The sequence below is a fragment of the Gobio gobio genome (assembly GCF_949357685.1).
Source record: "Gobio gobio genome assembly, chromosome: 1".
In the NCBI taxonomy this organism is placed as follows: Eukaryota; Metazoa; Chordata; class Actinopteri; order Cypriniformes; family Gobionidae; genus Gobio; species Gobio gobio.
In genome coordinates this window covers 68998670-69014560 of record NC_137097.1, presented here as the reverse complement: position 1 = coordinate 69014560, position 15891 = coordinate 68998670, and the positions used below count along the sequence as shown (strand labels likewise).

Genomic DNA, 15891 nt, shown 5'->3' with positions numbered 1-15891 from the left:
TAAAGGATAAGCAGGCTCCCTGGGATTGACACTGTTAATCAATCGTGTTTTTCACCTTAAGCTCTGGGGACTTCATCCAGCGAGAGATGAACAATGGAAAGTTGATTTTGACAAGTGTTAAAGTTATTTGAGAAGTCTGTTGTGAACTATTTACACACTCTTAATCAGTGCTTCTTACGCCTGGTCCTGATGTATGCCCAACACTACACAACATTTTTATGTCTCCGTAATCAGACCTGATTGCACATTAAGTAGAGGCTCCAAGACCTGAAATGGGTGTGTTATAAGAAAGACATCCAAAATACCAACTGTTGCGATACTGAAGGACCAGAGTTGAGAAACACTGCTTTAAATCAGAGTAATTCCACATTTCAAGTCAACATAAAAACAGAATTGACCCGATTATTCCCTTGGTCTTATGCATGCCTTAACCCCCCAACCGCCACCCCCCTCCCCTTGTCTTTATAATGTTTCATTAAAATGTAACCACATGTGCTACATCTGAAAAAACTTGAATTTTCACTTACATAATCATTACGTTATGTTAGGGAAAGAGACAAACAAGTTTCAACCACAACCCTCCACCCACTTCTATGCTGCTAACTGTGACCAGCACAACACCAACTTAGCAAACGTATCGGCAAGAAGGTGTGTTTTTGACTGATTTCAAGCAATTTGAGGTAGTTTTAAGGGGTTGTTTAAGGGGTTCTCATTCAATAATGAATTAATTTATTGAACTATTGGTAACTTTCTGTTTTAGCTCCCTGTGCTGCTTTCATCCCCACCAAGCCACAAGTGTAGTGGGGTGAATGTTTGTAAGTGCTGTACAACAGAGGTAAAGCCAAACAATTCTCATAATCCCCACCATGAAATGAAGGTTCAACTGTTTATAATTATAATAATACTGACAATAATGTAGGTAATATTAATGTTATGACAATAACATAATGTTCACTTGGTTTGAGTGTTGAGCCAATCATGACTAAAGTAGACCAGAAAAGGCATAAATTGTTAAGGCACAGCAGTATTAGTTAACTGAGACTTGTTACAGCACTTGCATATTGTTGATATTGTTGCCCTTGACTGCTCTAGCTGCTTCTATTGCCCTCATTTGTAAGTCGCTTTGGATAAAAGCGTCTGCTAAATGACTAAATGTATTAGTGCAAAGAAAATTTTTTGGCTCCTGGCTTTGTTCTTTTAAAGAGGACTCATGAGTAAAAACATCTTATATTATTATTGTTAGTGAGCATCCTCTCACCAACAGTGAAAAAGAATTGCAGAGCAACGTTAATCAGTTTTGGAAACAAGCACTGTTTTCCCACATGCTAGTCAACATGATGCTGCTAAACTGCAAAATTTCTAAATCCCATTGCTGGTTTGACCAGTTGGTGAATTCACAAAGTTGATTTCTCTTCTCATTTTGGCAATAATGTACTGCACCAGTATTAAATGTTTTTGGGACAAATATTACAATTTTGGAGTAAATGATTGTATTTGAATTGTAAACTTGTCTTTTTGTCATGTAGCTTGTAAAATTGTAAATCAAAATATTTTGTTAATAGCTACTCTTATTAAAATGATAAAAAAAACAATCATATCATATGAAAACTTGGTAACACTTTGTTTTACAGTGTCCTTGTTACATGATGCACAATTGCATGCAACTAACCCTCAAACAAATCCCAATCCTAATCCTACATAAACCCTATAGTAAGTACATGTAGTTAATTATTATTACTCAGTACTTAAATATATAATTACACTGTAACAATGACACCAAGTGTAAAAAGGTGTGCCAAAGATCTCCTATTATCAGTCTCACTTTACATGTAATATTACCAAATCTTTATAGCTATAATAGTTGAACATATTCCAAGCACCCCCTAAACAACTGCAAGATAATCATGATTTTTCACATAACCATTCATATAATGACAAAAGCCTGTGGAACAAATAATGACATTATTAAGGCATGCATAACAGTATTTAGGGCTATCAATATGCATAACATGAAGATTGAAAAGACAGAAAAGAGAAGAAAAAGTGTGCTTCTTACCAGACAGACGTTTTTAGTTGCTAAAGATGCGGGTCAGATTGTGGAGTCGCCTTTATAAACATCACGAGGCCAGGAGGAATTGCATTTGTTGATAGGAGGCAGGGTCTTTTTTGAGATGCTTTCTGGACTCGGTCCCTGATGGTGAATTAAACTGTGTTTTCTAGATTCTTCTGTCCTCACAGGATCAAAGCTGTTTTGGTGGGTGTTTTTTTTGGTAAAAGCGTATAGTGTGTTGTTTTAGAACTTACTCGTTAAGATTGCTTTGGATTATTTCGAATCATATGGATCCAATTTAGTAATGGGAAAGAGAAGCTTTTGTAAGAAAAAGCGAGAGACCTTTCTTTCAGTTTTTACATTTTCTGCCAACACCTGTTCCCACCTTACCATTCTGGAATAACACACAATCAATGTGTCTTATAGTAATTTAGCCAATATGTTACTCATTCTGAATTTACAGAACATTTAAGAAACTGAATCTGTATAATACTTCCTACAAGAGTACAGTGTACCATTATTAAATAGATTACTATATGTATCAGAACAGTGAAAAGACTGCACAAAGTAAATCTGAGAGAATAAATGGGTTCGGTGAGGCATGAGACCTGCATCGGCTGAGATCCAGCCCGTCGCACAACACCTCTCCCCTGACTCCCAAAACTCGGTCTGGGGGCTGATTTGCATCTTGGGACTGGTCCTGGTTTTATACCACCGGCCCAGAGGCCCTCATGTCAGTCTCTCACCCTCTTTCACTGCAAACAGAGAGCACAGGTGTCTGCTGCCAGTATGAGTGCACTTGCATGACTGCTGTGTGTTACTATATGTGTCTGCTCTTGATGGAGTGTTCACAAGTATTACGATTATTTATCAAGACCCTAGCAAGTCTTATGAAATAAGTGACAATGGTTATTTTATTCATTAGGTCTTTGTAAAGGATACTGGCAAGTCCCAATTACTCATGCACATACTTACTGTAGTTCCAGTACACAAGGGGGATCAATCCCAGTTCCTAGAGATCTACACTCTTGCAGAGTAGAGTTCCATCCCTACTCTAACACAACTGCATATACTTTTTGATTACTAACCTTGATTACTTAGTTCAAGTGTGTCTGATTAAGGTCAGATCTAAACTCTGCAGGAAGGTAGATCAGGATTGAGTACCCCTGTTGTACAGCTTTCCTGTGGGAATCTGCCATTTTGTGTCCGGGCACTACTTTTTAAAATATTAATGGTTGTTACCTGGAAGATGTGGTGATCAAGAGAAGGTCCTGGAAGGAGATTCTCTACCACCTAAAATATGTTTTTAAAGGATCCAAATGGCATAACTGAGCAGAAGAAAAACTCATGAACATAAACTGTAGGTACTTGGGTTTCCTTTTTTATCCATCCATCCATCTTCCATTCCGCTTTATCCTCTGTAGCGTCACGGAGGAGTGCTGGAGCGTATCCTAGCATATCTCGGGTTGAATGTAGGGAGGTTACGTTATTGGTCAAGGCAAAATTAGACCACACGTGGAAAAGCTTGAAGCCAAATGAATACCACAGACAAAAAGAACAGCATGAGCTTTTCTTGGACAAAATCATCAGGTACAGGAGATTTGTTACACAAGGGAATTACCTCTCTCAATTGCTAAATGCTTCCAAAAATTTTAATAACAAACCCTGTGGTTAGCATTTCGACTCATGCAAGTCTTTTTTAGAACTTGAATGCGTTGAAACGTAAACCACATGGTTTGTTATTCAAAAATTTGTTTGGGGATATTTAGGATTTAAGTGTGCGAGTTCTTACCTTTGTTTGATTTGCATTTTTTGGAACTTACAAATCATTCACAAGAAAAACATTCTCCATTTTGCTACATTGGCTGCCCACGAACTTGGCAAGAAAAGGCACGGCTCCTCCAAGTTTTATTTAACTGAATGTGAGGAAGCCTTTCACAAGCTGAAAGAACTGTTGCCTCACTATGGTCAGATTTATTGTCCATGTTGATGGCTCTGATGTGATAGGTCTAGGTGCAGTGCAGGTACAAGGAGAATCTGGGAAAGAGATCCATACTTTTCCTGCATAAACAACTCTTTGATTGATAAAAGAGGTATCAGAAGGATTATTGAGAGGGAATCTCAAAAAAAAAAAAAAAAAGCACATTCTGTTTCAACATCCATCACACATGTTGGTTTTGATGTGCTTACTTATATAGCCGCTTTTCCACTGCAGGAACTTTCCACAGGAACTAGGGACTTTGGGGTGGTACTCGGTGTGTTTCAATTGCAGGAACTGGGGTCTAAATGAAGTTCAGGGTAATTCCTTTTTGTTTAAATTTTTTTTTTGAAGGTAAATATTCTATTTAATCAGATTAGTGACAGCCAGTAGATTTCTTCAATGGCAGTTATTTGTCTTAGAATCAGGCTCAGCGGGTTGAGAGACAGATGAAGGAGGAGTTTCTCGAGCTTCATCAGTTTCTGTATGAGGAGGAAGAGCGCAGGTTATCAGCACAGAAGGAGGAGGAAGAGCGGCGGGTCGCAGCCGTGAAGAACAGAGATGACGAGAACGCACAGAGGATATCATCTCTTACAGACATGATCAGGACAATGGAGCAAACAATATCCAGATTGCAAACCAGATTGCTTCAAATCAGCTTTACAGTGATAATAGGATATTCATTTTTGTTTTAGAAGGAAAGATAAAGTAAGTTTTTGATTGATTAATTTCTGTTGTAAAAACGGATTAGTTATTTAAACAACACCATCCTCAACTAAAACAGAAAACCCCCAATGCGTTTCGGATGCCCATCAGCACGGCAACAGCTTCTGGTGGCCTGAGAACACAGACCATGAAATAGGTATTGAAATAGTTTTGAAACTATACCATCATCATCCCTGCGCAAAAAACAAAAAACCAGGTGCTTTGGGAAGTGCTCCCGGCTCCGGCAGAACTAGTTAATGCAGCCTAACAATCAATTAACTGATTTGAATAATATAAATTGATAATGTTTTATGTGTATGCCATAGTAAAGAGATGTGTTTTTAGTCTAGATTTAAACTGACAGAGTGTGCCTGCTTTCCGAACATTGCTAGGAAGACTGTTCCAGAGTTTAGGTGCTAAAAAGGAAAAGGATTGACCGCCTGCAGTTGATTTTGATATTCTAGGTTTTATCAACTGGCCAGAATTTTGAGACCGCAGTAGACGTGATGGAGTATAATGTGTTAAGAGCTCGCTCAAGTACTGGGGAGCTAAACCATTTAGTGCTTTGTAAGTAATAAGCAAGATTTTAAAATTTATATGATGTTTAATAGGCAGCCTTTTGACAGAACCGGGCTAATATGGTCATACTTCCTGGTTCTAGTAAGAACTCGAGCTGCTGCGTTTTGGACCAGCTGGAGTTTATTTATTAAGCGAGCAGGGCAACCACCCAGTAGAGCATTACAATAATCTAGCCTTGAGGTCATGAACGCATGAACTAACTGTCCAGCATTTTGCATTGAAAGCATGTGCCGTAATTTAGATATATTTTTAAGATGGTAGAATGCAGTTTTACAGATGCTAGAAACGTGGCTTTCAAGTGAAAGATTGGTATCAAAGAGCACACCCAGGTTCCTAACTGATGACGAGGACTTGACAGAGCAGCCATCAAGTGTTAGATAGTATTCTTGGTTACGACTTGTGGAGGTTTTTTGTCCAATAATTAAAAAATCCGTTTTTTTTTTCAGAATTAAGCTTCCAAATCTCGGGATGAGGATGCCAAATCCTGCCCTGAAGCTGAGACAACAGGTCTTCTCTGACTGAAATCTCCCAGGGAGGGGAGTCCAGAAGAAGAACCATCTCCGAGAACCAGGCCTGGGACGACCAGAATGGGGCTACAAGTAGGAGACTGACTCCGCTCTCTCTCACCCTGCACAGAACCACCGGAATCAATTTGATGGGCGGGAATGCATAGAGTTTTAGCCTCTGCCACGGATGAGTGAACGCATCTATTGCTAGCGGCGCCAGAAGGCCCTGCATCAGAACGGAATCCAGGTGAACCCCCTAAGAAGACGGTCTGCTGAGATAGGGTGAGAACACTCTTGTCTGTGTTCACTCTTAAGCCAAGAGACTGAATGTGGTCAACAATTTCCCTGTGACAAATCACCAACACCCTGGAGTCCAGATTATTGCGTATACGGATGCCCTGGAGCCTTAACGGGGCCAGAGCAGCATCCATACACTTTGTGAAAGTCCTTGGCGCCAGGGCGAGGCTGAAAGGAAGAACCTTGTATTGATAAGCCTTTCCTCAGAAGGCAAATCTGAGGAACTTCCTGTGTCGCCGGATGACCTGAATATGTAAATAAGCATCTTTCAGGTCTGCCGTTACGAACCAGTCCCCCGCATGTATCTGAGATATGATAGCCTTCAGTGTAAACATCTTGAACTTCCCTTTGTAGAGGGAGAAGTTCAGTCGGCGAAGGTCTAGAATAGGTTGCAGACCACCGTCCTTCATCGGGACCAGGAAGTAGCGGCTGAAGAAGCGGTGTTCCACCTCCGTTGAAGGGACTTCTTCTCACCCCCTTGAGGAGGGAAGAAAGCTCCTGTTGTAGTACAGAAGCCTCTGAGGCGCTGTCGGAAGACCCCGTTGAAGCGGGGGTAACCGGACTGAACTGTGTGGAGGATCCAAGGTTATACCCCTGGTAGACGTTTCCACTCGTGAAAGAAATGTGACAGAGGAAGCGTAGTGTTGAGGTGCAGTGGACATACCTGTGTTAGGGTGTCGAGCTGATCCTTGGGGGGAGGCGTGGTCAACCACGAAGGAGAGCGCTTGGCGTCCAAATGCGGAGTGGAAGATGCCACGGCCTGAGTGGAAAAAGTAGGGTCTACTGTGTAGCGTGTCTCCGTTCATGCGAGCAGTAGGTTGCAAACCAATTGGTCTCCTTCCTTTCGCGCCGGAGGGGGTTGAGGCTGAACCAGCTCTGCACATCGAAATGCGCTGGGCGGCGAATGTGACAGGGCTGGATAAGGAGAGCGAGTGAGAGGTGGGCAGAAACGCTTGCACCGTCTGTCCCAACCTCGAACGTCGGGGGAAGCTCTCCTTTTTCTGACCTGATAGTCAGGAGCGACTCGAAGGAGCCAGAGCGGGGAGTTTGCTAGACCACTTCAGCTCAAGGCGCCTATGGGGTCGTTAGGAAATGGGCGACCGTGGGCTTCCCAAACCGTGGTGGGTGTGGGATGACCCTGGTCGCTCCTCCTACCAGAGAACTCCTTCCTATCAAGCCTGCAGCACTCCTGTCAGAAACTGAAGCTTCCGCGCTTCGATCGCCCCCCGGTGACTGGTCCCAGTATAGCTCCTAAACCCCACCCCTCCATGTATTAGAATGGACGCAAAACACACTAAACAATTCAATTACACTTCAAATAATTGTTTCCTAAAGATGGTTTCTGTCATTTTAGGCAGTTTTTATTACGATGATTTCATTTCAAGTGTTCGTTTTTTAAATAAGTTTAGTTTTAGTTCGTTATTTGATGCTATAAAAACGGGGGGTGTGACGTCAAGATTGACAGCTGAGATTGACGGCTTCTCTGAGTGAAGTTGTCACTGAGGCACTAACAGACTTTTTTTCGGGATTTTTGGGAGGAGATTGGAGCTTGAGCTTTAATTTCTACATTTCTATAACTGTTTATTTCACACCAACATAATTAATTGCTCTGCATCTGTGAGAGTGTGGGCAGGCTTTTGATAATTGCGCCTCTACTTCCTGCTCTCTACTGTGCAACTCCGGTCCCGAGATCGCAACTGCGCAGACTCAGTCCCAAGATGTCAGCGGGCCTACGAAAGCTTCAACTCTGGTCAGCGGAAGTCAATGAAGTCGCGTCGTCCATATTTTTTTATGGTCTATGCTTCCTATGTGAGGAACGTTCTCTGGGCTGAGAAGGGGATGGGTTCGAAGAATCCCTAACTCTCCTGGGCATAGACTGCTTGAAAGCAGCTGACTGGGACTTGGCGGCTTGGAATTTATCAACCACCGTGTTGACCGCCTCCCCAAACAGTCCAGACTGAGAAACTGGGGCGTCCAATTGGAAGTCCTTCTCCCTATCATGGATTTCCGATGGCGCTCTGCAGCCACTGCGCCCGCCATGGAACCCCCTATAGCGCGCGGTGTGTTTAGTGGTTTTTAAGGCCAAATCTGTGGCTTTGCGAAGCTCCTTGACAGCTTCCGGTGTCAAGCCACCGCCCTTGTCCATCTCCTTCAAAACATCCACCTGGTAGGCTTGAAGAATGGCCATAGTATGCCTGACCAGCTGCAATATAGGACTTCGGATAAGGGTGGAAGTGGTCCTGCACGGTGTAGTGGGAAGGAGAGGGCGAGATTTCCACGAAGGAGCTGAAGATGGAGAAAGGTGTGTAGCCAGTGTGTCCTCGACTGCAGGTATGTCGGAATAGCTCTGCTCCACAGAACCAACGAGGTTAGGGAAGTCAGCGGCTGCTGCATTAGTCAAACGGGCAGAAAAAGGCTGCTTCCAGGATCTGACGATTTCATTATGCAGATCACTGATAAAGGGCAGCTTTCTCCACGCTGGCCTCGAATTAGGGCCACTTAAAAACTTCTCGTCGAGTTTAGACAACTGTGACTCGCAGGGTTCGTCTGGCCAGTCAATAGCGAACTTTTCTGTAGCGTGCGAAAGCACGTCAATAAGCTCAGAGTAGGCCGCAGAAGGCCGTGCTTCCTGGCCGCTCTGCGGGAAAGGGTCGTCGATTAAAGCAGGCCCCGAAATCCTCGAAGTCGGACGCTGCAGTGTAAACTACATTATCTAGCCCAAAAGAAACCGTCTTGCACGCTTCAGGGCTATGACATAAGTAGTCTTGTGAGAATTCGACCGGCAGAACACTGCGCACGTGCTCAGGGGAGGGAGGGAGAAAGCCATCATGTCAGGAAATTCTATACACTTTCAAACATGTCTTCACAGAAAAGTTACTGCCGTACTTCTACACGCAAAGCAAGCATTCTTAGCAAATTCTATCCAAGCCTGTATTGGTGTCTACATGAAATTTAAATTTAAAGGTTTAAAACAGGGAAATTATGATTTTGAAAATATAAACTGTGAAAAAGGGGGGGCTTTTTGGGGTTTCAAAGTGCAAAAACAATACCGTTATTGTCTCTGTGTAAACTACAAAAATGCAAAATTGTGAAAACGGTGACAGCCTGCATGTTACGTGTTAACAGGTATAGTCTATAGGTGTGTAGTGTTTCTTTACAAAGTGACATCGCCAACTACTGCATTTTGGGGCCTGAAAATGCAAAAACGGGTATAAAAAACTATACCACTATCGTCTGATTGTGACGATAGTGTGACGATGCACATGCGTTTTATGCCTTTGTTGCCTTTGACTTGACTTGCTCAGTTGGGGACAATACATTTTTCAATTAAATATCCAAATAAATCTAATTAGTAAACTAAATTAACCATATAAACTAAATTACTGATCTAATTCCCACATTTGTCACTGTATGATAATTGAAATTAACTGATGACATCACCAATTTCTCCGGAACGGCTATACAGCTGAATAAAATTCTGTTGCATTATTTTCCTGTTTAACACTGTGAAGCTGCTTTGAAACAATCTGCATTGTAAAAAGCGCTATATAAATAAAGTTGACTTGACTTGACTTTATGTGTTCAGTACGTAGTGTTTCGACATCGCCCGGCATGAACAATACAGCGCTTTTAGTCATTTTCATGGATCATTGTGAATGGGGATCATTTGACAACGTTGTCGTCTGTACGCAAAAAATGCAAAGGAAAAATTTTCAGTTTTTAGTACACCGTTGTCAGGTAAACGTGCCCTTAATGTGAGTGTGATCTTGTCTTACAATTTTGATTTCTACGCATTAATATGCAAACTTATCTTTACTGCTATTAAAAAACATTCAAACAAATTCCTCAATGATTTTGTCAATGATTGTCTCAAGGATTGAGGGGTCAAATGATTGTCTCACATGTCCACTCAGATTTTTGAGTCAAATGGATATTGAATGCACAAAAAATAAACATTTTTATATTGAATAGTTAAGTTCAACTGTAGATGCAAAATTAACAGTGTCACCTTTTGTTGAATTTCTCTGTTTTGAAGGAAAAATATTTTATTTAGTCTTTGAGCATGATTTGAGCAGAACATGGAATTTTTGTATGCTGTTTGTTGGGGGAATTCATCCAAAATTTTACAAAATATGAATTTGTCTACACAACACAACTGAAGAGTTTTAGCATTTAATCAAATAGTTATTTTTGTGGAATAATTTTTTCCCCAAGAAACATAAAAATATTTCTGCTTATGCAGGACGATCATTGATGATCAAAAAAAGCTATTTTGCTTGGTTTATTATAAGAATTTATATTATATCAGGATTTGAAAACAGCCCTATGTGTGCATACTATAAAAGTACACCACTAGACTATCATGACTCACTGGTGTCCCCTCAAAAAACCTTGGTGAATAACATCCCTGCATGTAAGATCTTATCGACCTGATTGGGTGCATGTTTTGAGGACTGGGGCCAATTGTAAGCTTTGCTTGACCCCAGTGAAAACTCTTGAACCAACACAAACCTGAGATGCAGACAAGAGGAAGCCACTGGATGCACTTAGGATGAGTCAGAGCAACACAACCTCATGGGATCACATTTTAAAGATAAATATGGTCAAAGATGACAAATAACAAATGTTTGAACAAATTTATTTCTGAGGTCCATTACAAACAGACCAAAAAACAACTTCCCATAGAGGTCTTTCCTAATTTTTGCTCTGTTACACATGGTGGCGCCACAACTCTTTATATGAACCATTGAATGTTTTATTTAGGATTCACAAAATATAGTTATATGTTAAAGCTTGGAAAGTTACAAACAATGCATATTTGCATAATGCATATTTGCTATTCAGAATTCAGTGTTACAATTAATCAAAGAGTCTAAAACCTCCATTTACAATAATTATTTTTGCTACAAAGATCCAAGTTCAATTTATAATAGATTATATGATTACATAAAAGGCATATAGCAAACCGAAGAGCTATGAAAATGCAGTACTACTTGACTACAGTAGTATGTTAAATATGTTGATAGTATATTTCAGATATTATTTCAGGCAGAAGTTATCATTCCTTTGAGGGCTTGTCTTGTTCCTTGCAGCTTAACTTCTTCACACAAGATTCTGGCAAGAATGGTACTTTCTCCAGGCGGGACAAATAAGTTAAGGGCTGGATAGTGCTGCTGATGTTTAAAAAGGCATAGCCCACTGGCTGCACATAGCAAGTGAAGATCTTATGTGGGTAATGGTCTTCAAATGGGAACAGAGCAACTGGAGGAAGATAGTTGCTCACGATGATGATCAAGATAGACAGCACCATCTTAAACGCCTTTCTTTTCATAGGATGCATCTCATCTTTACCAGAGCCTCGTGAGCGTTTCAGGGCCAAGAGGATAGCAATGTTACACACCACCATCCAGGTGAAAGCAAACAAGACCTGACCAGTGAAAACCTTTTCAAAGTTGGGCAGGCCACCAACGGTTTTGGCTGAAGAATAAGCAAAAGTGAGCAACAGAACCAAAATGGACAAGCCGACCCTGTATTTCATGTCCTTTAACTGTCCGAATGCAATGGGGAAGAGAACGGCTATAAATCGATCCAGACAGACACACGAGAGGAAGAGCGGCCCACTAGTGTCCTTAACACCAAAGGAGAACTTCAGAGCCATCCAACCCATAGCACTCTTCCAGTGGTAGAGATTGAGGAACGCTATGATTGTCATGAATCCGAAGTAGGCGTCCATGAAAGCCAGGCAGCCCAGGAAGATGTCAGAAGTTAAAGGCTCATTTCGGGTGTTTATTAGGTTTGCTATGACCAGGATGTTGGCAGGTATTCCTATGATCACGTTGAAGGATTGTATAGTTAGGTCAAAAATGATACCACTCAACATTTGTTCGCACCCTTCAAACACACTGAAGGCGTGCGTCGCATTGACTGAATCGGTAGTCACGTTAGAGGAGGGAAGGTTTCTTTTAAGGACGTAACTTGCTCTTGAGTCGTGACGTAGTCGGCCCTCCATTAATTCTGAGGAGCTGAAACCAATGATTGAGATTCTGGAGAAGGAGAAAATGACAAGATAGCTGAACATATTAACATGCCAATATCATTTGTCTGTTAACATTAATAATATCGGTTTTAGAATTTTGATTTTTAGATTGTTTTATGCTAAATAGAGCCTTGAATTGTGAATTGTTTATGTTAGGGGTGACCAAACCTGCTCCTAGAGGGCCACTGTCCTGCATATCAATAATGCATACTTGAACCAGCTAATCAAGGTCTTGACTAGAAACCACACAGGTGTGTTGGGGTAGGCTAAACTCTGTAGGACATTGGCCCTTCAGGAGCAGGATTGTACACACCTGGCTTATGTCCTCTGAGTGAGGCAGGAGTAGCTTATCCTGCTCCTGGACAGGACAATCGTTCAGGGTTTAGCTACAACCCTAATCAAACACACCTGAACCAGATGGTTACCTGGAAAGTTGCATGCATGGGGTTCTGAAGCAGCTTTTAAATGTGCAGGAAACTAGCAATTCAGGATTGGCTACCCTTCACTTTAGTTGGTAAGGCCAACGTGGCATTTGTGCATGTGGAACTGTGCTGTAAGCTTCATAGACTTAGGAAAAAGGTCTTCACCAGGGGTAGACAATCATGTTCCTGGAGCGCTGCTATCTCACAGAGTTTAGCTCCAACTCCAATCAAACCCCAATCAGCTAATCAAGGTGTTCAGGATTACTTGAAACTGACATGATTACTTCATGTGTTGGTCCAGGGTTGGATTCTCCTGTTATCCCGCTACATCTACCCACAGGAGGGGAGCCACTGCACAAACACAAGTGCACAGAGTACACAAAAACACATCTGTGCAGAACAACTCTCGAGAGGGAATTCAGGGTCCATAGAAGACAGACATGAGACCCGCCCTGTTTCTTCAGCTTGGATATATAAGAGCAGAGCTCTTGTACATTGTGAAAAGTATTGATTCAACATGAAAATTGATTGGCAAGGAATGTCAACTTCTATTGAATGATTTTTATGATTAACGCTGTGTTTCTCCAAGTTCTGGAGTACCCCCAACACTGCACATTTGGTATGTCTCCCTAATCTAAGGGTGTCCAATCCTGGTCCTGGAGAGCAAATGTGCTGCAGCCTCTAGTCATCTTGAAGATCTTGTTAAGCTGGTTTAGACATATTTAATTAGGGTAGAAAGTAAACCATGCAGGAAGTTGTCCCTCCAGGGCCAGAATTGGACATCCCTGCTCTAATCAAACTAGAAATAGATGTGTTGTCAGATAAGGAGACACGCAAAATGTGCACTGCTGGGGGTCCTCCAGGACAAGGGTTGGGAAACATAAAACATGTCAAATATAATGTGTGAAGGACTAAGGAACTTCATCTGGTTCATCTGTCTCCTTTACAGTGAAGCACCACCCTGTTAAGTCTGAAGGGACAGTAGGCTTCATCTGTTCTTGTCATGCCATTCTCTGTACCACTGCTCCACTGAGGCCTCAGAAGGTCCCCTGTGGCCCTACTCTCTCTGCCTTCAAGCTAAACTCTCTCCAGTGGTACGTCTGCTAAAGGATAAGCAGGCTCCCTGGGATTGACACTGTTAATCAATCGTGTTTTTCACCTTCAGCTCTGGGGACTTCATCCAGCGAGAGATGAACAATGGAAAGTTGATTTTTACAAGTTATTTGAGAAGTCTGTTGTGAACTATTTACACACTCTTAATCAGTGCTTCTTAACCCTGGTCCTGATGTACGCCCAACACTACACAACATTTTTTATGTCTCCGTAATCAGACCTGATTGCTCATTAAGTAGAGACTCCAAGACCTGAAATGGGTCTGTTATAAGAAAGACATCCAAAATACCAACTGTTGCGATACTGAAGGACCAGAGTTGGGAAACACTGCTTTAAATCAGAGTAATTCCACATTTCAAGTCAACATAAAAACACAATTGACCCCATTTTTCCCTTGGTCTTATGCATGCCTTAACCCCCCAACCGCCACCCCCCTCCCCTAGTCTTCATAATGTTTCATTAAAATGTAACCACATAGGCTATGCTGCATTTGAAACAACTTGAATTTTCTACTTACATAATCATTACTTTATGGTAGGGAAAGAGCCAAACTAATTTCAACCACAACCCTCCACCCACTTCTATGCTGCTAACTGTGACCAGCACAACACCAACTTAGCAAACGTATCGGCAAGAAGGTGTGTTTTTGACTGATTTCATCAACTGGTGAACGCAGTTTTAAGGGGTTGTTTAATTAATTTAAAATGAATTAATTTATTGAACTATTGGTAACTTTTTTTTTAGCTCCCTGTGCTACTTTCTTCCCCACCAAGCCACACATGTAGTGGGGTGAATGTTTGATAGTGCTGTATAACAGAGGTAAATTAAGGTTCAACTGTTTATAATTATAATAATACTGATTAGAATGTTGGTAATATTAATGTTATGACAATTACATAATGTTCACTTGGTTTGAGTGTTGACCCCATCATGACTAAAGTAGACTAGAAAAGGCATAAATTGTCAAGGCACAGCAGTATTAGGGCAAAGAACATTTGTTGGCTCCGGGTTTTGTTCTTTTAAAGAGGAATCATGAGTAAAAACATCTTAAATTATTATTGTTAGTGAGCATCCTCTCACCAACAGTGAAAAATAATTGCAGAGGAACGTTAATCAGTTTTGGAAACAAGCACTGTTTTCCCACATGCTAGTCAACATGATGCTGCTAAACTGCAAAATGTCTAAAATCCCATTGCTGGTTTGACCAGTTGGTGAATTCACAAAGTTGATTTCTCTTCTCATTTTGGCAATAATGTACTGCACCAGTATTAAATGTTTTTGGGACAAATATTACAATTTTGGAGTAAATGATTGTATTTGAATTGTAAACTTTTCTTTTTGTCATGTAGCTAGTAAAATTTTAAATCAAAATATTTTGTTAATAGCTACTCTTATTAAAATGATGAAAAAACAATCATATCATATGAAAACTTGGTAACACTTTGTTTTACAGTGTCCTTGTTACATGATGCACAATTGCATGCAACTAACCCTCAAACAAATCCCAATCCTAATCCTACATAAACCCTATAGTAAGTACATGTAGTTAATTATTATTACACAGTACTTAAATATATAATTACACTGTAACAATGACACCAAGTGTAAAAAGGTGTGCCAAAGATCTCCTATTATCAGTCTCATTTTACATGTAATATTACCAAATCTTTATAGTTATAATAGTTGAATATACTCCAAGCACCACCAGAACAACTGCAAGACAATCATGATTTTTCACATAACCATTCATGTAATGACAAAAGCCTGTGGCACAAATAATTACATTATTAAGGCATGCATAACAGTATTTAGGGCTATCAATATGCATAACATGAAGATTGAAAAGACAGAAAAGAGAAGAAAAAGTGTGCTTCTTACCAGATAGAGTTGCTAAAGATGCGGGTCAGATTGTGGAGTCGCCTTTATAAACATCACGAGGCCAGGAGGAATTGCATTTGTTGATAGGAGGCAGGGTCTTTTTTGAGATGCTTTCTGGACTCGGTCCCTGATGGTGAATTAAACTGTGTTTTCTAGATTCTTCTGTCCTCACAGGATCAAAGCTGTTTTGGTGGGTGTTTTTTTTGGTAAAAGCGTATAGTGTGTTGTTTTAGAACTTACTCGTTAAGATTGCTTTGGATTATTTCGAATCATATGGATCCAATTTAGTAATGGGAAAGAGAAGCTTTTGTAAGAAAAAGCGAGAG

At 40.9% G+C, this 15891-nt stretch overlaps 1 protein-coding gene across 1 annotated transcript; it reads right to left on the bottom strand.

Moving 5' to 3' along the window:
- Window positions 1-10852: 10852 nt before the first annotated feature.
- LOC307135717 (G-protein coupled receptor 183-like) lies at window positions 10853-15585 on the bottom strand. The gene is made up of 2 exons (XM_079832329.1): window positions 15566-15585; window positions 10853-12159 (listed from the first exon to the last, which is right to left on the bottom strand). The coding sequence occupies exon 2, from the start codon at window positions 12123-12125 to the stop codon at window positions 11175-11177; it is 951 nt and encodes a 316-aa protein (XP_079688455.1). The 5' UTR covers window positions 12126-12159; window positions 15566-15585; the 3' UTR covers window positions 10853-11174.
- Window positions 15586-15891: the final 306 nt, after the last annotated feature.